The sequence below is a fragment of the Oncorhynchus mykiss genome, unplaced genomic scaffold (assembly GCF_057628025.1).
Source record: "Oncorhynchus mykiss isolate SJ-2025 unplaced genomic scaffold, ASM5762802v1 scaffold101, whole genome shotgun sequence".
Classification (NCBI taxonomy): Eukaryota; Metazoa; Chordata; class Actinopteri; order Salmoniformes; family Salmonidae; genus Oncorhynchus; species Oncorhynchus mykiss.
The window spans coordinates 1,274,948-1,297,130 of NW_028322100.1; the positions used below are offsets into that span (position 1 = coordinate 1,274,948).

Below are 22,183 nucleotides of genomic sequence, written 5' to 3' on the forward strand. Positions count from 1 at the left end.
ACCGGGTTCCAAACTGCCTCTGGAAGCAACATCACCACAATAACTGTTCGTCAGGAGCTTCAAGAAATGGGTTTCCATGGATGAGCAGCCGCACACAAACCTATGATCACCATGTGCAATGCCACCTGTCGGCTGGAGTGGTGTAAAGCTCACTGCCATTGGACTCTGGAGCAGTGGAAATGTGTTCTCTGGAGGGATGAATCACGCTTCACCATCTGGCAGTCCGACGGACGAATCTTGGTTTGGCGGATGCCAGGAGAACGCTACCTGCCTGAATGCATAGTTCCAACTGTAACGTTTGGTGGAGTAGGAATAATGGTTTGGGGCTCTTTTTCAGGGTTCGGGCTAGGCCCCTTAGTTCCAGTGAAGGGAAATCTTAACGCTACAGCCTACAATTACATTCTATACGATTCTATGCTACCAACTTTGTGGCAACAGTTTGAGGAAGGCCCTTTCCTGTTTCAGCATAACAATACCCCTGTGCACAAAGCGAGGTCCATACAGAAATAGTTTGTCAAGATCGGTGTGGAAGAACTTGACTGGCCTGCAGAGCCCTGACCTCAACCACATCGAACACCTTTGGGATGAATTGGAACGCCGACTGTGAGCCAGACCTAATCGCCCAACACCACTGCCCCAGACCTCACTAATGTGCTTGTGGCTGAATTGAAGCAAGTCCTCACAGCAACATTCCAACATCTAGTGGAAAGCCTTCCCAGAAGAGTGGAGGCTGTTATAGCAGCAGAGGGGGGAACAAGTCCATATTAATGCCCATGATTTAGGAATGAGATGTTTGAATAGCAGGTGTCCACATACTATTGGTGTACTAACACATCCATGTCCTCACCCCAGACCTCATGCACACAGAGGTACTACCTAACCCTAACTATAAACCCATACACAGAGGTACTACCTAACCCTAACCCCACACACAGAGGTACTACCTAACCCTAACCATAACCCCATACACAGAGGTACTACCTAACCCTAACCCCACACACAGAGGTACTACCTAACCCTAACCCCACACACAGAGGTACTACTTGACCCTAACCATAACCCCATACACAGAGGTACTAACTAACCCAGACCCCACACACACAGAGGTACTACCTAACCCTAACCCCACACACAGAGGTACTACCTAACCCCACACACACAGAGGAACTACCTAACCCTAACCATAACCCCACACACAGAGGTACTAACTAACCCAGACCCCACACACATAGAGGTACTACTTAACCCTAACCCTAACCCCATACACAGAGGTACTAACTAACCCAGACCCCACACACACGTACTACCTAACCCTAACCCCACACACAGAGGTACTACCTAACCCCACACACACAGAGGAACTACCTAACCCTAACCATAACCCCACACACAGAGGTACTACCTAACCCCACACACAGAGGTACTACCTAACCCTAACCATAACCGCACACACAGAGGTACTACCTAACCCCACACACACAGAGGTACTACCTAACCCCACACACATACACACAGAGGTACTAACTAACCCCACACACACAGAGGTACTACCTAACCCCACACACACAGAGGAACTACCTAACCCCACACACACAGAGGTACTACCTAACCCCACACACACAGGGGAACTACCTAACCCTAACCTCACACACATAGAGGAACTACCTAACCCTAACCATAACCCCACACACAGAGGTACTACCTAACCCTAACCCCACACACATACACACAGAGGTACTACCTATCCCAGGCCCTAACCCCACACACAGAGGTACTACCTAACCCTAACCCTAACCCCACACACACACAGATGTACTACCTAACCCAGACCCTAACCCCACACACACACAGAGGTACTACCTAACAATAACCATAACCCCATACACAGAGGTACTAACTAACCCAGACCCCACACACACAGAGGTACTAACTAACCCAGACCCCACACACACAGAGGTACTACCTAACCCTAACCCCACACACAGAGGTACTACCTAACCCCCACACACAGAGGAACTACCTAACCCTAACCCCACACACACAGAGGTACTACCTAACCCTAACCCCACACACAGAGGAACTACCTAACCCTAACCATAACCCCACACACAGAGGTACTACCTAACCCTAACCCCACACACACACACAGAGGTACTACCTAACCCAGACCCTAACCCCACACACAGAGGTACTACCTAACCCTAACCATAACCCCACACACACAGAGGTACTACCTAACCATAACCATAACCCCATACACAGAGGTACTAACTAACCCAGACCCCCCACACACAGAGGTACTAACTAACCCTAACCCCACACACACACAGAGGTACTACCTAACCATAACCATAACCCCATACACAGAGGTACTAACTAACCCAGACCCCACACACACAGAGGTACTAACTAACCCAGACCCCACACACAGAGGTACTACCTAACCCCACACACATAGAGGTACTACCTAACCCTAACCATAACCGCACACACAGAGTTACTAACTAACCCTAACCCCACACACATAGAGATACTAACTAACCCTAACCCCACACACACAGAGGTATTGACTAACCCTAACCCCACACACACAGAGGTACTAACTAACCCTAAACCAACACACATAGATGTACTACCTAACCCTAACCCCACACACACACAGAGGTACTACCTAACCCAGACCCTAACCCCACACACACAGAGGTACTAATTAACCCTAAACCAACACACATAGAGGTACTGACTAACCCTAACCCCCAGTACATAGATGTGCTAACTAACCCTAACCCCCAGTACATAGAGGTACTAACTAACCCTAAACCAACACACATAGAGGTACTAACTAACCCTAACCCCCAGTACATAGCGGTACTAACTAACCCTAACCCCCAGTACATAGATGTGCTAACTAACCCTAACCCCCAGTACATAGAGGTACTAACTAACCCTAACCCCCAGTACATAGAGGTACTAACTAACCCTAACCCCCAGTACATAGAGGTACTAACTAACCCTAACCCCCAGTACATAGAGGTACTAACTAACCCTAACCCCCAGTACATAGAGGTACTAACTAACCCTAACCCCCAGTACATGGAGGTACTAACTAACCCTAACCCCCAGTACATAGAGGTACTAACTAACCCTAACCCCCAGTACATAGAGGTACTAAGTGACCCTAACCCCCAGTACATGGAGGTACTAACTAACCCTAAACCCCCAGTACATAGAGGTACTAACTAACCCTAACCCCCAGTACATAGAGGTACTAACTAACCCTAACCCCCAGTACATAGAGGTACTAACTAACCCTAACCCCCAGTACATGGAGGTACTAACTAACCCTAACCCCCAGTACATAGAGGTACTAACTAACCCTAACCCCCAGTACATAGAGGTACTAACTAACCCTAACCCCCAGTACATAGAGGTACTAAGTGACCCTAACCTTACGTGGACAATAAAGTCGGTGAAGTAAAGTGAGCCCCAGTCTGACTGTCCCTCCTCCTCCGACCCCAGAAACTAGAGACGGCCCTGGGAGAGGAGGTTCAGAGAGCCCAGAAGTGGCTGGAGGTGACTCTGGAGCAGGAGAAACAGATGAAGATGTTTAAAAGCTGTCTGACGGTCCAGGAGGTGTTCAAGCAGTACCAGAGAACACACCAGGGACTGTTCTATAAACGTATCCCTCTGGCAGACTGCTGCGCTCCCAAGGAGGAGGTAAAGACAGACGCTGCAGACACACACACACATACACACATACACACACACATATATATATACAGTGCCTTGCGAAAGTATTCGGCCCCCTTGAACTTTGCGACCTTTTGCCACATTTCAGGCTTCAAACATAAAGATATAAAACTGTATTTTTTTTGTGAAGAATCAACAACAAGTGGGACACAATCATGAAGTGGAACGACATTTATTGGATATTTCAAACTTTTTTAACAAATCAAAAACTGAAAAATTGGGCGTGCAAAATTATTCAGCCCCCTTAAGTTAATACGTTATAGCGCCACCTTTTGCTGCGATTACAGCTGTAAGTCGCTTGGGGTATGTCTCTATCAGTTTTGCACATGGAGAGACTGAAATTTTTTCCCATTCCTCCTTGCAAAACAGCTCGAGCTCAGTGAGGTTGGATGGAGAGCATTTGTGAACAGCAGTTTTCAGTTCTTTCCACAGATTCTCGATTGGATTCAGGTCTGGACTTTGACTTGGCCATTCTAACACCTGGATATGTTTATTTTTGAACCATTCCATTGTAGATTTTGCTTTATGTTTTGGATCATTGTCTTGTTGGAAGACAAATCTCCGTCCAAGTCTCAGGTCTTTTGCAGACTCCATCAGCTTTTCTTCCAGAATGGTCCTGTATTTGGCTCCATCCATCTTCCCATCAATTTTAACCATCTTCCCTGTCCCGCTGAAGAAAAACAGGCCCAAACCATGATGCTGCCACCACCATGTTTGACAGTGGGGATGGTGTGTTCAGCTGTGTTGCTTTTACGCCAAACATAACGTTTTGCATTGTTGCCAAAAAGTTAAATTTTGGTTTCATCTGACCAGAGCACCTTCTTCCACGTGTTTGGTGTGTCTCCCAGGTGGCTTGTGGCAAACTTTAAACAACACTTTTTATGGATATCTTTAAGAAATGGCTTTCTTCTTGCCACTCTTCCATAAAGGCCAGATTTGTGCAATATACGACTGATTGTTGTCCTATGGACAGAGTCTCCCACCTCCAGCTGTAGATCTCTGCAGTTCATCCAGAGTGATCATGGGCCTCTTGGCTGCATCTCTGATCAGTCTTCTCCTTGTATGAGTTGAAAGTTTAGAGGGACGGCCAGGTCTTGGTAGATTTGCAGTGGTCTGATACTCCTTCCATTTCAATATTATCGCTTGAACAGTGCTCCTTGGGATGTTTTAAAGCTTGGGAAATCTTTTTGTATCCAAATCCGGCTTTAAACTTCTTCACAACAGTATCTCGGACCTGCCTGGTGTGTTCCTTGTTCTTCATGATGCTCTCTGCGCTTTTAACGGACCTCTGAGACTATCATAGTGCAGGTGCATTTATACGGAGAGTTGATTACACACAGGTGGATTGTATTTATCATCATTAGTCATTTAGGTCAACATTGGATCATTCAGAGATCCTCACTGAACTTCTGGAGAGAGTTTGCTGCACTGAAAGTAAAGGGGCTGAATAATTTTGCACGCCCAATTTTTCAGTTTTTGATTTGTTAAAAAAGTTTGAAATATCCAATAAATGTCGTTCCACTTCATGATTGTGTCCCACTTGTTGTTGATTCTTCACAAAAAAATACAGTTTACATCTTTATGTTTGAAGCCTGAAATGTGGCAAAAGGTCGCAAAGTTCAAGGGGGCCGAATACTTTCGCAAGGCACTGTATATATATATACACACACACACACACACACACATATACACACGCACGCACACACACACACGCGCACACACAGGTTATGGTTTTGTGGAGGCACTTCAGTGGCAGGTTTTCATGGGGCTGATATGAGGACAGTAACAGGTTTTCATGGGGCTGATGTGAGGACAGTAACAGGTTTTCATGGGGCTGATATGAGGACAGTGACAGGTTTTCATGGGGCTGATATGAGGACAGTGACAGGTTTTAATGGGGCTGATATGAGGACAGTGACATGTTTTCATGGGGCTGATATGAGGACAGTAACAGGTTTTCATGGGGCTGATATGAGGACAGTGACAGGTTTTCATGGGGCTGATATGAGGACAGTGACATGTTTTCATGGGGCTGATATGAGGACAGTAACAGGTTTTCATGGGGCTGATATGAGGACAGTAAACAGGTTTTCATGGGGCTGATATGAGGACAGTGACATGTTTTCATGGGGCTGATATGAGGACAGTAACAGGTTTTCATGGGGCTGATATGAGGACAGTGACATGTTTTCATGGGGCTGATATGAGGACAGTAACAGGTTTTCATGGGGCTGATATGAGGACAGTAACAGGTTTTCATGGGGCTGATATGAGGACAGTGACAGGTTTTCATGGGGCTGATATGAGGACAGTGACATGTTTTCATGGGGCTGATATGAGGACAGTAACAGGTTTTCATGGGGCTGATATGAGGACAGTAACAGGTTTTAATGGGGCTGATATGAGGGACAGTAACAGGTTTTCATGGGGCTGATATGAGGACAGTGACAGGTTTTCATGGGGCTGATATGGGGTCAGTGGCAGGTTTTCATGGAGCTGATATGAGGACAGTAAACAGGTTTTAATGGGGTTGATATGAGGACAGTAACAGGTTTTAATGGGGCTGATATGAGGACAGTAACAGGTTTTCATGGGGCTGATATGAGGACAGTAACAGGTTTTAATGGGGCTGATATGAGGACAGTAACAGGTTTTCATGGGGCTGATATGTGGGTGAAAATGGAAATCTTTGCTCTCCCTCTAGTGGTGTTGAATGTTATTACATGTTTCATGAATGATAGAATTGAATTTTGCCTGTGTGTGTGTGTGCGCCTGTGTGTGCGTGTGCGCCTGTGTGTGTGTGTGTGTGTGTGCCTGTGTGTTGTTTTACTCAGGACTTTGACCAGCTCTTGGAGGCCATGAAGAGTACCTTGGCAGAGGACTCTCACTCAGCCTTCGTGTTCAACTGCTCCAACGGCAAGGGAAGGACCACCACGGCCATGGTCATAGCTGCTCTCACTGTCTGGCACTTCAATGTAAGACTACACTTCTCACTGTCTGGCACCTCACTGTTAGACTACACTTCTCACTGTCTGGCACTTCACTGTAAGACTACACTTCTTACTGCCTGGCACTTCAATGTAAGACTACACTTCTCACTGTCTGGCACTTCACTGTAAGACTACACTTCTCACTGTCTGGCACTTCACTGTGAGACTACACTTCTCACTGTCTGGCACTTCAATGTAAGACTACACTTCTCACTGTCTGGCACTTCTCGGTAAGACTACACTTCTCACTGTCTGGCACTTCACTGTAAGACTACACTTCTCACTGTCTGGCACTTCAATGTAAGACTACACTTCTCACTGTCTGGCACTACACTGTTAGACTACACTTCTCACTGTCTGGCACTTCACTGTAAGACTACACTTCTCACTGTCTGGCACTTCAATGTAAGACTACACTTCTCACTGTCTGGCACTTCACTGTAAGACTACACTTCTCACTGTCTGGCACTTCACTGTTAGACTACACTTCTCACTGTCTGGCACTTCACTGTAAGACTACACTTCTCACTGTCTGGCACTTCAATGTGAAACTACACTTCTCACTGTCTGGCACTTCACTGTAAGACTACACTTCTCACTGTCTGGCACTTCACTGTAAGACTACACTTCTCACTGTCTGGCACTTCACTGTAAGACTACACTTCTCACTGTCTGGCACTTCACTGTAAGAGTCTATACTGGAATACCAACCTATATTCCAGGAATAGTCCCTTTTCACTTTTATTTGCTCTGTAATAAACACATTGAAGATGTTACCAGAACTGTTCAACCAGCATTAAAACAGCCATGTTCATCCACTGTTGGTTTGTTTCTGCCATAGGGCTTTCCTGAGTTTGGTGACGATGAGATTGTCAGTGTTCCTGATGCCATGTACACAAAGGGAGAATTCAAGGTGAGTAACAATCATAAGAGACTTTTACCAAAAGAGGGTTTGAATGAAACATACAAGTTTTTAGATTGACCACATAGCAGAGACTATAGTGCTACAGCTCAGTGTTAGAGCTGTAGTGGTCTAGCAACCACCTAACAGACAGGATTCTCCTCTGGTCTGGAATAGTCTGGCTGACAAAGTCACACCAAGGTCTGTAAAAATGGGACATGATACATCTCTGCTTGTCACTGATGTGATAGACTAGTGTCCTGCCCAGGGGGTACTGAGGTGATAGACTAGTGTCCTGTCCATGGGTAAGGCCCTGCGATAGACTAGTGTCCTGTCCAGGGGGTGTACTGAGGTGATAGACTAGTGTCCTGTCCAGGGGTAAGGCCCTGCGATAGACTAGTGTGCTGTCCAGGGGGTGTACTGAGGTGATAGACTAGTGTCCTGTCCAGGGGGTGTACTGAGGAGATAGACTAGTGTCCTGTCCAGGGGGTACTGAGGTGATAGACTAGTGTCCTGTCCAGGGGGTGTACTGAGGAGATAGACTAGTGTCCTGTCCAGGGGTAAGGCCCTGCGATAGACTAGTGTCCTGTCCAGGGGGTGTACTGAGGTGATAGACTAGTGTCCTGTCCAGGGGGTGTACTGAGGTGATAGACTAGTGTCCTGTCCAGGGGGTGTACTGAGGAGATAGACTAGTGTCCTGTCCAGGGGTAAGGCCCTGCGATAGACTAGTGTCCTGACCAGGGGGTGTACTGAGGTGATAGACTAGTGTCCTGTCCAGGGGATGTACTGAGGAGAAAGACTAGTGTCCTGTCCAGGGGGTACTGAGGTGATAGACTAGTGTCCTGTCCAGGGGTTGTACTGAGGTGATAGACTAGTGTCCTGTCCAGGGGGTGTACTGAGGTGATAGATGTGTCCTGTCCAGGGGGGTGTACTGAGGTGATAGACTAGTGTCCTGTCCAGGGGGTACTGAGGTGATAGACTAGTGTCCTGTCCAGGGTGTGTACTGAGGCGATAGACTAGTGTCCTGTCCAGGGGGTACTGAGGTGATAGACTAGTGTCCTGTCCAGGGGGTGTACTGAGGAGATAGACTAGTGTCCTGTCCAGGGGGTGTACTGAGGAGATAGACTAGTGTCCTGTCCAGGGGGTGTTCTGAGGTGCTGAGGTCCTGTCTGACAGTCAGTGTGTGTGTGTATTCTGTCCTGTCTGACAGTCAGTGTGTGTGTATTCTGTCCTGTCTGACAGTCAGTGTGTGTGTATTCTGTCCTGTCTGACAGTCAGTGTGTGTATTCTGTCCTGTCTGACAGTCAGTGTGTGTATTCTGCCCTGTCTGACAGTCAGTGTGTGTATTATGTCCTGTCTGACAGTCAGTCTGTGTGTGTATTCTGTCCTGTCTGACAGTCAGTGTGTGTGTGTGTGTATTCTGTCCTGTCTGACAGTCAGTGTGTGTGTGTGTGTATTCTGTCCTGTCTGACAGTCAGTGTGTGTGTGTGTGTATTCTGTCCTGTCTGACAGTCAGTGTGTGTGTATTCTGTCCTGTCTGACAGTCAGTCTGTGTGTGTATTCTGTCCTGTCTGACAGTCAGTCTGTGTGTGTATTCTGTCCTGTCTGACAGTCAGTGTGTGTGTATTATGTCCTGTCTGACAGTCAGTCTGTGTGTGTATTATGTCCTGTCTGACAGTCAGTCTGTGTGTGTATTATGTCCTGTCTGACAGTCAGTCTGTGTGTGTATTATGTCCTGTCTGACAGTCAGTCTGTGTATTATGTCCTGTCTGACAGTCAGTCTGTGTGTGTATTATGTCCTGTCTGACAGTCAGTCTGTGTGTGTATTCTGTCCTGTCTGACAGTCAGTGTGTGTGTGTGTGTATTCTGTCCTGTCTGACAGTCAGTGTGTGTGTGTGTATTCTGTCCTGTCTGACAGTCAGTGTGTGTGTGTGTGTATTCTGTCCTGTCTGACAGTCAGTGTGTGTGTATTCTGTCCTGTCTGACAGTCAGTCTGTGTGTGTATTATGTCCTGTCTGACAGTCAGTCTGTGTGTGTATTCTGTCCTGTCTGACAGTCAGTGTGTGTGTATTCTGTCCTGTCTGACAGTCAGTGTGTGTATTATGTCCTGTCTGACAGTCAGTCTGTGTGTGTATTATGTCCTGTCTGACAGTCAGTCTGTGTGTGTATTATGTCCTGTCTGACAGTCAGTCTGTGTGTGTATTATGTCCTGTCTGACAGTCAGTGTGTGTATTATGTCCTGTCTGACAGTCAGTCTGTGTGTGTATTATGTCCTGTCTGACAGTCAGTCTGTGTGTGTATTCTGTCCTGTCTGACAGTCAGTGTGTGTGTGTGTGTATTCTGTCCTGTCTGACAGTCAGTGTGTGTGTGTGTATTCTGTCCTGTCTGACAGTCAGTGTGTGTGTGTGTGTATTCTGTCCTGTCTGACAGTCAGTGTGTGTGTATTCTGTCCTGTCTGACAGTCAGTCTGTGTGTGTATTCTGTCCTGTCTGACAGTCAGTATGTGTGTGTATTCTGTCCTGTCTGACAGTCAGTGCGTGTGTATTCTGTCCTGTCTGACAGTCAGTGTGTGTATTATGTCCTGTCTGACAGTCAGTCTGTGTGTGTATTCTGTCCTGTCTGACAGTCAGTGTGTGTGTGTGTGTATTCTGTCCTGTCTGACAGTCAGTGTGTGTGTGTGTATTCTGTCCTGTCTGACAGTCAGTGTGTGTGTGTGTATTCTGTCCTGTCTGACAGTCAGTGTGTGTGTATTCTGTCCTGTCTGACAGTCAGTCTGTGTGTGTATTCTGTCCTGTCTGACAGTCAGTCTGTGTGTGTATTCTGTCCTGTCTGACAGTCAGTGTGTGTGTATTCTGTCCTGTCTGACAGTCAGTGTGTGTATTATGTCCTGTCTGACAGTCAGTCTGTGTGTGTATTATGTCCTGTCTGACAGTCAGTCTGTGTGTGTATTATGTCCTGTCTGACAGTCAGTCTGTGTGTGTATTATGTCCTGTCTGACAGTCAGTCTGTGTGTGTATTCTGTCCTGTCTGACAGTCAGTGTGTGTGTATTCTGTCCTGTCTGACAGTCAGTCTGTGTGTGTATTCTGTCCTGTCTGACAGTCCGTGTGTGTATTCTGTCCTGTCTGACAGTCAGTGTGTGTATTCTGTCCTGTCTGACAGTCAGTGTGTGTATTCTGTCCTGTCTGACAGTCAGTGTGTGTAATATGTCCTGTCTGACAGTCAGTCTGTGTGTGTATTCTGTCCTGTCTGACAGTCAGTGTGTGTGTATTCTGTCCTGTCTGACAGTCAGTCTGTGTGTGTATTCTGTCCTGTCTGACAGTCAGTGTGTGTATTCTGTCCTGTCTGACAGTCTGTGTGTGTATTATGTCCTGTCTGACAGTCAGTCTGTGTGTGTATTATGTCCTGTCTGACAGTCAGTGTGTGTGTATTCTGTCCTGTCTGACAGTCAGTCTGTGTGTGTATTCTGTCCTGGCTGACAGTCAGTGTGTGTATTCTGTCCTGTCTGGCAGTCCGTGTGTGTATTCTGTCCTGTCTGACAGTCCGTGTGTGTATTCTGTCCTGTCTGGCAGTCCGTGTGTGTATTCTGTCCTGTCTGACAGTCAGTCTGTGTGTGTATTCTGTCCTGTCTGACAGTCAGTGTGTGTGTATTCTGTCCTGTCTGACAGTCAGTCTGTGTGTGTATTCTGTCCTGTCTGACAGTCAGTGTGTGTATTCTGTCCTGTCTGACAGTCAGTGTGTGTATTCTGTCCTGTCTGACAGTCAGTGTGTGTAATATGTCCTGTCTGACAGTCAGTCTGTGTGTGTATTCTGTCCTGTCTGACAGTCAGTGTGTGTGTATTCTGTCCTGTCTGACAGTCAGTCTGTGTGTGTATTCTGTCCTGTCTGACAGTCAGTGTGTGTATTCTGTCCTGTCTGACAGTCTGTGTGTGTATTATGTCCTGTCTGACAGTCAGTCTGTGTGTGTATTATGTCCTGTCTGACAGTCAGTGTGTGTGTATTCTGTCCTGTCTGACAGTCAGTCTGTGTGTGTATTCTGTCCTGTCTGACAGTCAGTCTGTGTGTGTATTCTGTCCTGTCTGACAGTCTGTGTGTGTATTCTGTCCTGTCTGACAGTCAGTGTGTGTATTCTGTCCTGTCTGACAGTCCGTGTGTGTATTCTGTCCTGTCTGGCAGTCCGTGTGTGTATTCTGTCCTGCCTGACAGTCAGTGTGTGTATTCTCTCCTGTCTGGCAGTCCATGTGTGTATTCTGTCCTGTCTGACAGTCCGTGTGTGTATTCTGTCCTGTCTGGCAGTCCGTGTGTGTATTCTGTCCTGTCTGATAGTCAGTCTGTGTGTGTATTATGTCCTGTCTGACAGTCAGTGTGTGTGTATTATGTCCTGTCTGACAGTCAGTCTGTGTGTGTATTCTGTCCTGTCTGACAGTCAGTCTGTGTGTGTATTCTGTCCTGTCTGACAGTCAGTCTGTGTGTGTATTCTGTCCTGTCTGACAGTCAGTGTGTGTGTATTCTGTCCTGTCTGACAGTCAGTCTGTGTGTGTATTCTGTCCTGTCTGACAGTCCGTGTGTGTATTCTGTCCTGTCTGACAGTCAGTGTGTGTATTCTGTCCTGTCTGACAGTCAGTGTGTGTATTCTGTCCTGTCTGACAGTCAGTGTGTGTAATATGTCCTGTCTGACAGTCAGTCTGTGTGTGTATTCTGTCCTGTCTGACAGTCAGTGTGTGTGTATTCTGTCCTGTCTGACAGTCAGTCTGTGTGTGTATTCTGTCCTGTCTGACAGTCAGTGTGTGTATTCTGTCCTGTCTGACAGTCTGTGTGTGTATTATGTCCTGTCTGACAGTCAGTCTGTGTGTGTATTATGTCCTGTCTGACAGTCAGTGTGTGTGTATTCTGTCCTGTCTGACAGTCAGTCTGTGTGTGTATTCTGTCCTGGCTGACAGTCAGTGTGTGTATTCTGTCCTGTCTGGCAGTCCGTGTGTGTATTCTGTCCTGTCTGACAGTCCGTGTGTGTATTCTGTCCTGTCTGGCAGTCCGTGTGTGTATTCTGTCCTGTCTGACAGTCAGTCTGTGTGTGTATTCTGTCCTGTCTGACAGTCAGTGTGTGTGTATTCTGTCCTGTCTGACAGTCAGTCTGTGTGTGTATTCTGTCCTGTCTGACAGTCAGTGTGTGTATTCTGTCCTGTCTGACAGTCAGTGTGTGTATTCTGTCCTGTCTGACAGTCAGTGTGTGTAATATGTCCTGTCTGACAGTCAGTCTGTGTGTGTATTCTGTCCTGTCTGACAGTCAGTGTGTGTGTATTCTGTCCTGTCTGACAGTCAGTCTGTGTGTGTATTCTGTCCTGTCTGACAGTCAGTGTGTGTATTCTGTCCTGTCTGACAGTCTGTGTGTGTATTATGTCCTGTCTGACAGTCAGTCTGTGTGTGTATTATGTCCTGTCTGACAGTCAGTGTGTGTGTATTCTGTCCTGTCTGACAGTCAGTCTGTGTGTGTATTCTGTCCTGTCTGACAGTCAGTCTGTGTGTGTATTCTGTCCTGTCTGACAGTCTGTGTGTGTATTCTGTCCTGTCTGACAGTCAGTGTGTGTATTCTGTCCTGTCTGACAGTCCGTGTGTGTATTCTGTCCTGTCTGGCAGTCCGTGTGTGTATTCTGTCCTGCCTGACAGTCAGTGTGTGTATTCTCTCCTGTCTGGCAGTCCATGTGTGTATTCTGTCCTGTCTGACAGTCCGTGTGTGTATTCTGTCCTGTCTGGCAGTCCGTGTGTGTATTCTGTCCTGTCTGATAGTCAGTCTGTGTGTGTATTATGTCCTGTCTGACAGTCAGTGTGTGTGTATTATGTCCTGTCTGACAGTCAGTCTGTGTGTGTATTCTGTCCTGTCTGACAGTCAGTCTGTGTGTGTATTCTATCCTGTCTGACAGTCAGTGTGTGTGTATTCTGTCCTGTCTGACAGTCAGTCTGTGTGTGTATTCTGTCCTGTCTGACAGTCAGTCTGTGTGTGTATTCTGTCCTGTCTGACAGTCAGTCTGTGTGTGTATTCTGTCCTGTCTGACAGTCAGTCTGTGTGTGTATTCTGTCCTGTCTGACAGTCTGTGTGTGTATTCTGTCCTGTCTGACAGTCCGTGTGTGTATTCTGTCCTGTCTGACAGTCCGTGTGTGTATTCTGTCCTGTCTGGCAGTCCGTGTGTGTATTCTGTCTTGCCTGACAGTCAGTGTGTGTATTCTGTCCTGTCTGACAGTCCGTGTGTGTATTCTGTCCTGTCTTGCAGTCCGTGTGTGTATTCTGTCCTGTCTGGCAGTCAGTGTGTGTATTCTGTCCTGTCTGACAGTCAGTCTGTGTGTGTATTATGTCCTGTCAGACAGTCAGTCTGTGTGTATTATGTCCTGTCTGACAGTCAGTGTGTGTGTGTATTCTGTCCTGTCTGACAGTCAGTGTGTGTATTCTGTCCTGTCTGACAGTCCGTGTGTGTATTCTGTCCTGTCTGACAGTCAGTCTGTGTGTGTATTATGTCCTGTCTGACAGTCAGTCTGTGTGTGTATTCTGTCCTGTCTGACAGTCAGTGTGTGTGTATTCTGTCCTGTCTGACAGTCAGTCTGTGTGTGTATTCTGTCCTGTCTGACAGTCCGTGTGTGTATTCTGTCCTGTCTGACAGTCAGTGTGTGTATTCTGTCCTGTCTGACAGTCAGTGTGTGTATTCTGTCCTGTCTGACAGTCAGTGTGTGTAATATGTCCTGTCTGACAGTCAGTCTGTGTGTGTATTCTGTCCTGTCTGACAGTCAGTGTGTGTGTATTCTGTCCTGTCTGACAGTCAGTCTGTGTGTGTATTCTGTCCTGTCTGACAGTCAGTGTGTGTATTCTGTCCTGTCTGACAGTCAGTCTGTGTGTGTATTCTGTCCTGTCTGACAGTCAGTGTGTGTGTATTCTGTCCTGTCTGACAGTCAGTCTGTGTGTGTATTCTGTCCTGTCTGACAGTCAGTGTGTGTGTATTCTGTCCTGTCTGGCAGTCCGTGTGTGTATTCTGTCCTGTCTGACAGTCCGTGTGTGTATTCTGTCCTGTCTGGCAGTCCGTGTGTGTATTCTGTCCTGTCTGACAGTCAGTCTGTGTGTGTATTCTGTCCTGTCTGACAGTCAGTGTGTGTGTATTCTGTCCTGTCTGACAGTCAGTCTGTGTGTGTATTCTGTCCTGTCTGACAGTCAGTGTGTGTATTCTGTCCTGTCTGACAGTCAGTGTGTGTATTCTGTCCTGTCTGACAGTCAGTGTGTGTAATATGTCCTGTCTGACAGTCAGTCTGTGTGTGTATTCTGTCCTGTCTGACAGTCAGTGTGTGTGTATTCTGTCCTGTCTGACAGTCAGTCTGTGTGTGTATTCTGTCCTGTCTGACAGTCAGTGTGTGTATTCTGTCCTGTCTGACAGTCTGTGTGTGTATTATGTCCTGTCTGACAGTCAGTCTGTGTGTGTATTATGTCCTGTCTGACAGTCAGTGTGTGTGTATTCTGTCCTGTCTGACAGTCAGTCTGTGTGTGTATTCTGTCCTGTCTGACAGTCAGTCTGTGTGTGTATTCTGTCCTGTCTGACAGTCAGTGTGTGTATTCTGTCCTGTCTGACAGTCCGTGTGTGTATTCTGTCCTGTCTGGCAGTCCGTGTGTGTATTCTGTCCTGCCTGACAGTCAGTGTGTGTATTCTCTCCTGTCTGGCAGTCCATGTGTGTATTCTGTCCTGTCTGACAGTCCGTGTGTGTATTCTGTCCTGTCTGGCAGTCCGTGTGTGTATTCTGTCCTGTCTGATAGTCAGTCTGTGTGTGTATTCTGTCCTGTCTGACAGTCAGTGTGTGTGTATTATGTCCTGTCTGACAGTCAGTCTGTGTGTGTATTCTGTCCTGTCTGACAGTCAGTCTGTGTGTGTATTCTGTCCTGTCTGACAGTCAGTGTGTGTGTATTCTGTCCTGTCTGACAGTCAGTCTGTGTGTGTATTCTGTCCTGTCTGACAGTCAGTGTGTGTGTATTCTGTCCTGTCTGACAGTCAGTCTGTGTGTGTATTCTGTCCTGTCTGACAGTCAGTCTGTGTGTGTATTCTGTCCTGTCTGACAGTCAGTCTGTGTGTGTATTCTGTCCTGTCTGACAGTCAGTGTGTGTATTCTGTCCTGTCTGACAGTCCGTGTGTGTATTCTGTCCTGTCTGGCAGTCCGTGTGTGTATTCTGTCTTGCCTGACAGTCAGTGTGTGTATTCTGTCCTGTCTGACAGTCCGTGTGTGTATTCTGTCCTGTCTGACAGTCAGTGTGTGTGTATTCTGTCCTGTCTGACAGTCAGTCTGTGTGTGTATTATGTCCTGTCTGACAGTCAGTCTGTGTGTGTATTCTGTCCTGTCTGACAGTCAGTCTGTGTGTGTATTCTGTCCTGTCTGACAGTCAGTGTGTGTGTATTCTGTCCTGTCTGACAGTCAGTCTGTGTGTGTATTCTGTCCTGTCTGACAGTCAGTGTGTGTGTATTCTGTCCTGTCTGACAGTCCATGTGTGTATTCTGTCCTGTCTGACAGTCCGTGTGTGTATTCTGTCCTGTCTGGCAGTCCGTGTGTGTATTCTGTCCTGTCTGATAGTCAGTCTGTGTGTGTATTCTGTCCTGTCTGACAGTCAGTGTGTGTGTATTATGTCCTGTCTGACAGTCAGTCTGTGTGTGTATTCTGTCCTGTCTGACAGTCAGTCTGTGTGTGTATTCTGTCCTGTCTGACAGTCAGTGTGTGTGTATTCTGTCCTGTCTGACAGTCAGTCTGTGTGTGTATTCTGTCCTGTCTGACAGTCAGTGTGTGTGTATTCTGTCCTGTCTGACAGTCAGTCTGTGTGTGTATTCTGTCCTGTCTGACAGTCAGTCTGTGTGTGTATTCTGTCCTGTCTGACAGTCAGTCTGTGTGTGTATTCTGTCCTGTCTGACAGTCAGTGTGTGTATTCTGTCCTGTCTGACAGTCCGTGTGTGTATTCTGTCCTGTCTGGCAGTCCGTGTGTGTATTCTGTCTTGCCTGACAGTCAGTGTGTGTATTCTGTCCTGTCTGACAGTCCGTGTGTGTATTCTGTCCTGTCTGACAGTCAGTGTGTGTGTATTCTGTCCTGTCTGACAGTCAGTCTGTGTGTGTATTCTGTCCTGTCTGACAGTCAGTGTGTGTATTCTGTCCTGTCTGGCAGTCAGTGTGTGTATTCTGTCCTGTCTGACAGTCAGTCTGTGTGTGTATTATGTCCTGTCAGACAGTCAGTCTGTGTGTATTATGTCCTGTCTGACAGTCAGTGTGTGTGTGTATTCTGTCCTGTCTGACAGTCAGTGTGTGTATTCTGTCCTGTCTGACAGTCCGTGTGTGTATTCTGTCCTGTCTGACAGTCAGTCTGTGTGTGTATTATGTCCTGTCTGACAGTCAGTCTGTGTGTGTATTATGTCCTGTCTGACAGTCAGTCTGTGTGTGTATTATGTCCTGTCTGACAGTCAGTCTGTGTGTGTATTCTGTCCTGTCTGACAGTCAGTCTGTGTGTGTATTCTGTCCTGTCTGACAGTCAGTCTGTGTGTGTATTCTGTCCTGTCTGACAGTCTGTGTGTGTATTCTGTCCTGTCTGACAGTCAGTGTGTGTATTCTGTCCTGTCTGACAGTCCGTGTGTGTATTCTGTCCTGTCTGGCAGTCCGTGTGTGTATTCTGTCTTGCCTGACAGTCAGTGTGTGTATTCTGTCCTGTCTGACAGTCCGTGTGTGTATTCTGTCCTGTCTTGCAGTCCCTGTGTGTATTCTGTCCTGTCTGGCAGTCAGTGTGTGTATTCTGTCCTGTCTGACTGTCAGTCTGTGTGTGTATTATGTCCTGTCAGACAGTCAGTCTGTGTGTATTATGTCCTGTCTGACAGTCAGTGTGTGTGTGTATTCTGTCCTGTCTGACAGTCAGTGTGTGTATTCTGTCCTGTCTGACAGTCCGTGTGTGTATTCTGTCCTGTCTGACAGTCAGTCTGTGTGTGTATTATGTCCTGTCTGACAGTCAGTCTGTGTGTGTATTATGTCCTGTCTGACAGTCAGTCTGTGTGTGTATTATGTCCTGTCTGACAGTCAGTCTGTGTGTGTATTCTGTCCTGTCTGACAGTCAGTGTGTATATTCTGTCCTGTCTGACAGTCAGTGTGTGTGTTCTGTCTGTCCCCAGGTGGTGATGCAGCTAGTCAGACTACTGCCGGACGGCCACCAGATGAAGAGGGAGGTGGACATGGCTCTGGACTCAGTTAGCGAGACCATGACCCCCATGCATTACCACCTCAGAGAGATAATCATCTGTACCTACAGACAGGTAGGACCACCCCCATTACACACCATCAGACAGGTAGCACCACATACCTATAGACAGGTAAGACCATCCACCCCATAGACAGCCATACTAGACCATACACCTCATAGACAGCCATACTAGACCATACACCACCATACACCCCATAGACAACCATACTAGACCATACATCCCATAGACAACCATACTAGACCATACACCACCATACACCCCATAGACAACCATACTAGACCATACACCACCATACACCTCATAGACAGCCACCTGAGTGATTATCATCTGCACCTACATACATGTCCAGTAGGGGGCGACACCTGCCTTTACATTACACTACCTATCAATAACACAAATAATGTCAACTCATTAAAACACTGTTTTGAAGGCTGTTTTGATCACACTGATATAAGGGAATGGTTGAATTGGTTGTCATGTGTCACAGGTACATTTCTAGTCTGAAAGGCATGACCCTGAACTGGTACAACCCAATGGGAGAGACAAGACTATTTAGCTACAGTTAGATGCCATAGATGGCAGTAATGTACTACTAGCCCATAGATGGTTGCAGTTCCACTCCTGGCCCATAGATGGCAGTAATGCTCTTGTTTTTATTTAGCTACAGGTCTACTACTGGCCCATAGATGGCTGCAGTTCCACTCCTGGCCCATAGATGGCAGTAATGCTCTTGTTTTTTTTTATTTAGCTACAGTTCTACTTTTGGCCCATAGAGGGCGGTAAAAATGCTCTTGTTTTTATTTAGCTACAGTTGTACTACTGACCCATAGATGGCTGCAGTTCCACTCCTGGCCCATAGATGGCAGTAATGCTCTTGCTTTTAGGTGACTAGTCATGTCTTGGACCCAAGCTACTCAAAAGCATCTACAAGTACTATGTTTGTTTAGTAGTTGTTGTTTAATGCTAATTCTTTGACTTTAGGGTGCAGTACAGGTTAGAAATGAATCATATGTTGTTGTTCATGGTAATAAGGGGCGGCAGGTAGCCTAGTGGTTAGAGCGTTGGACTTGTAGCCGAAAGGTTGCTAGATCGAATCCCCGAGCTGACAATCTGTTGTTCTGCCCCTGAACAAGACAGTTAACCCACTAGGTTGTCATTGAAAATAAGAATTTGTTCTTAACTGACTTGCCTATTTAAATAAAGGTTAAATACAAAAAATATATATACTGGTATATATTGACTACTTGCTTAGAAAGCATTGTGAGTAAGGTCCTATGTGTCTACTACTACAGCTGGTTGACTCCTGAGGTGTGTGTGATGATAAATCAATTCAAATGTTATTGGTCACATATTTAGCAGATGTTATTGCGGGTGTAGTGAATTGCTTGTGTTAATAGCTCCAACAGTGCAGTAATATTTAACAATACACACGGAGTTAAGTTATTTTTTGACTAAAATACAGTAGAATACTGCCTCTATGTGACATAATTAGTGACCAAAGTTCCATTATTAAAGTGGCCAGTGTTTCCATGTCTATGTGGGGCAGCAGCCTCTAAGGTGCAGGGTTGAGTAACCGGCTGGTAGCCGGCTAATGTGTGTGTGTAGAGAGAGGGATCCTGTAGTTGAAGTTCACCAGGGCTGCAGTGCTCTGCTCTCTCTGTTTTTGCCATTTGGAATACAGACTGTAATCAATGTGTGTCTGTCTGTACTGAGGCTGCACTCTGAGGCTGCCTGACTGCACATGGGCCAGCCGGAGGTACCCTGCCCCGTCTCCACACTATCAATGGGCCTCATTGTCCCTCCGTCTCTCTGTCTCTCTCTCTCTTTCCCCCTGCTCTCACTCTCAAGCTTTTGCTCTGTCTTCAGATTTCTCTCCTTTCTTTCTTTCTCTTTCTTTCTCTCTTTCTTTCTTTCTTTCTTTCTTTCTCTTTCTTTCTTTCTCTCTTTCTCTTACTTTCTTTCTCTCTTTCTTTCTTTCTCTCTTTCTTTCTTTCTTTCTCTTTCTTTCTTTCTTTCTCTTTCTCTTTCTTACTTTCTTTCTCTCTTTCTCTTTCTTACTTTCTTTCTCTCTTTCTCTTTCTTACTTTCTTTCTCTCCTACTTTCTTTCTTACTTTCTTTCTCTCTTTCTTTCTCTCTTTCTCTCTTTCTCTCTTTCTTTCTTTCTTTCTCTCTTTCTCTCTTTCTCTCTTTCTTTCTCTCTTTCTCTCTTTCTCTCTTTCTTTCTTTCTTTCTTTCTTTCTTTCTCTCTTTCTCTCTTTCTCTCTTTCTTTCTTTCTTTCTCTCTTTCTCTTTCTTACTTTCTTTCTCTCTTTCTCTTTCTTACTTTCTTTCTCTCTTTCTTTCTTTCTTTCTCTCTTTCTTTCTTTCTTTCTTTCTTTCTCTCTTTCTCTCTTTCTTTCTTTCTTTCTTTCTCTCTTTCTTTCTTTCTTTCTTTCTCTCTTTCTCTCTTTCTCTCTTTCTTTCTTTCTTTCTTTCTCTCTTTCTTTCTTTCTTTCTCTCTTTCTCTCTTTCTTACTTTCTTTCTCTCTTTCTCTTTCTTACTTTCTTTCTCTCTTTCTCTTTCTTACTTTCTTTCTCTCTTTCTTTTTCTTACTTTCTTTCTCTCTTTCTTTCTTTCTTTCTTTCTCTCTTTCTTTCTTTCTTTCTCTCTTTCTTTCTTTCTTTCTTTCTATCTTTCTCTCTTTCTCTCTTTCTTTCTTTCTTTCTTTCTTTCTCTCTTTCTTTCTTTCTTTCTCTCTTTCTCTCTTTCTCTCTTTCTTTCTTTCTTTCTTTCTTTCTCTTTCTTACTTTCTTTCTCTTTCTTTCTCTCTTTCTCTCTTTCTCTTTCTTACTTTCTTTCTCTCTTTCTCTTTCTTACTTTCTTTCTCTCTTTCTTTCTTTCTTTCTCTCTTTCTCTCTTTCTCTCTTTCTTTCTTTCTTTCTTTCTTTCTCTTTCTCTTTCTTACTTTCTTTCTCTCTTTCTTTCTTTCTTTCTCTCTTTCTCTCTTTCTCTCTTTCTCTTTCTCTCTTTCTTTCTTTCTTTCTTTCTCTTTCTTACTTTCTTTCTCTCTTTCTTTCTTTCTTTCTCTCTTTCTCTTTCTTACTTTCTTTCTCTCTTTCTCTTTCTTACTTTCTTTCTCTCTTTCTCTTTCTTACTTTCTTTCTCTCTTTCTTTCTTTCTTTCTCTCTTTCTTTCTCTCTTTCTCTCTTTCTTTCTTTCTCTCAACACAGCAGCAGTCCATCCCTGCCGCTGCTCCCCACCTTTAATAGATTCCACTCTGTGACATATTCTTCTGTAATGTTTTATTCATCGATAGTCTACAGTGTTTGCAGCTCACTTACCCGTCATAGTAATCCTCTCTACATACAGTAACCTCTCATTTATAAACGTGTGGTGTCTTTCTGGAAGGGTAACTGACCAGGTAACTTTTTCCACTTTGTGGGAGGGAATCCAAATGCTGTATATGAGTGTTGAATGAGGAGTCGGTCATCATCCTTGTAGAAAATCTGTCATGGCTGATGATTAGAATCTCTCCTGACGTGTAGTGGAGCCCTCCTGTCCAGCCTCCTGTCTGGCCTCCTGTCCAGCCTCCAGCTCCTCTCGTCTCCTGACATGTAGTGGAGCCCTCCTGTCCAGCCGGCAAGTCTAGGTGATAAACAGAGCCAGATGTGGCTGCTGGAAGGAAGCAGGGCAACGTGAATCAGACACGAGTAACACACCCCCCACCCCGTCCCCACATAGCCTCTCTCCTCTGTCCGTCTTGGGCAGGTTTGAGGCTTGGGGGATCTCTCCTCCTCTGTTCTCCTGTCCTCTGTCCAGAGGTCTTAATGAAGGGCCTGTAAATCCCTGCCTTAGACCAGGCATGACTGAGGCATTCACACGTTACAGACTCTGCCTGGGATGAGAGGCTCATAACATCCTCTGGCAGGAGAGGAAAGCAAACACAACCCAGCACCTTAGAGGCAGCAGTCCCTCTCTCTGTAGGTCCCTCTCTCACGCTTTCTCTCTGTAGGTCCCTCTCTCACGCTTTCTCTCTGTAGGTCCCTCTCTCACGCTTTCTCTCTGTAGGTCCCTCTCTCACGCTTTCTCTCTGTAGGTCCCTCTCTCACGCTTTCTCTCTGTAGGTCTCTCTCTCTCTGTTGGTCTCTCTCATTCTTTCTCTCTGTCGGTCTCTCTCTCACTCTTTCTCTCTGTAGGTCTCTCTCTCACTCTTTCTCTCTGTAGGTCCCTCTCTCACGCTTTCTCTCTGTAGGTCTCTCTCTCACTCTTTCTCTCTGTAGGTCCCTCTCTCACGCTTTCTCTCTGTAGGTCTC

General features: G+C 46.0%; 1 protein-coding gene across 2 annotated transcripts in view; it reads left to right on the forward strand.

The window, feature by feature from the left end:
- The window catches only part of LOC110518596 (paladin), a 155,060-nt gene that overhangs the window by 67,652 nt on the left and 65,225 nt on the right, over nt 1-22,183 (forward strand). For both annotated transcript variants that reach the window (XM_090228785.1, XM_090228784.1), the window contains exons 15-18: nt 3,520-3,717; nt 6,585-6,725; nt 7,582-7,653; nt 17,800-17,940. In XM_090228785.1, coding sequence (XP_090084911.1) covers nt 3,520-3,717; nt 6,585-6,725; nt 7,582-7,653; nt 17,800-17,940 — 552 coding nt within the window. The remainder of the gene's footprint in view (nt 1-3,519; nt 3,718-6,584; nt 6,726-7,581; nt 7,654-17,799; nt 17,941-22,183) is intronic.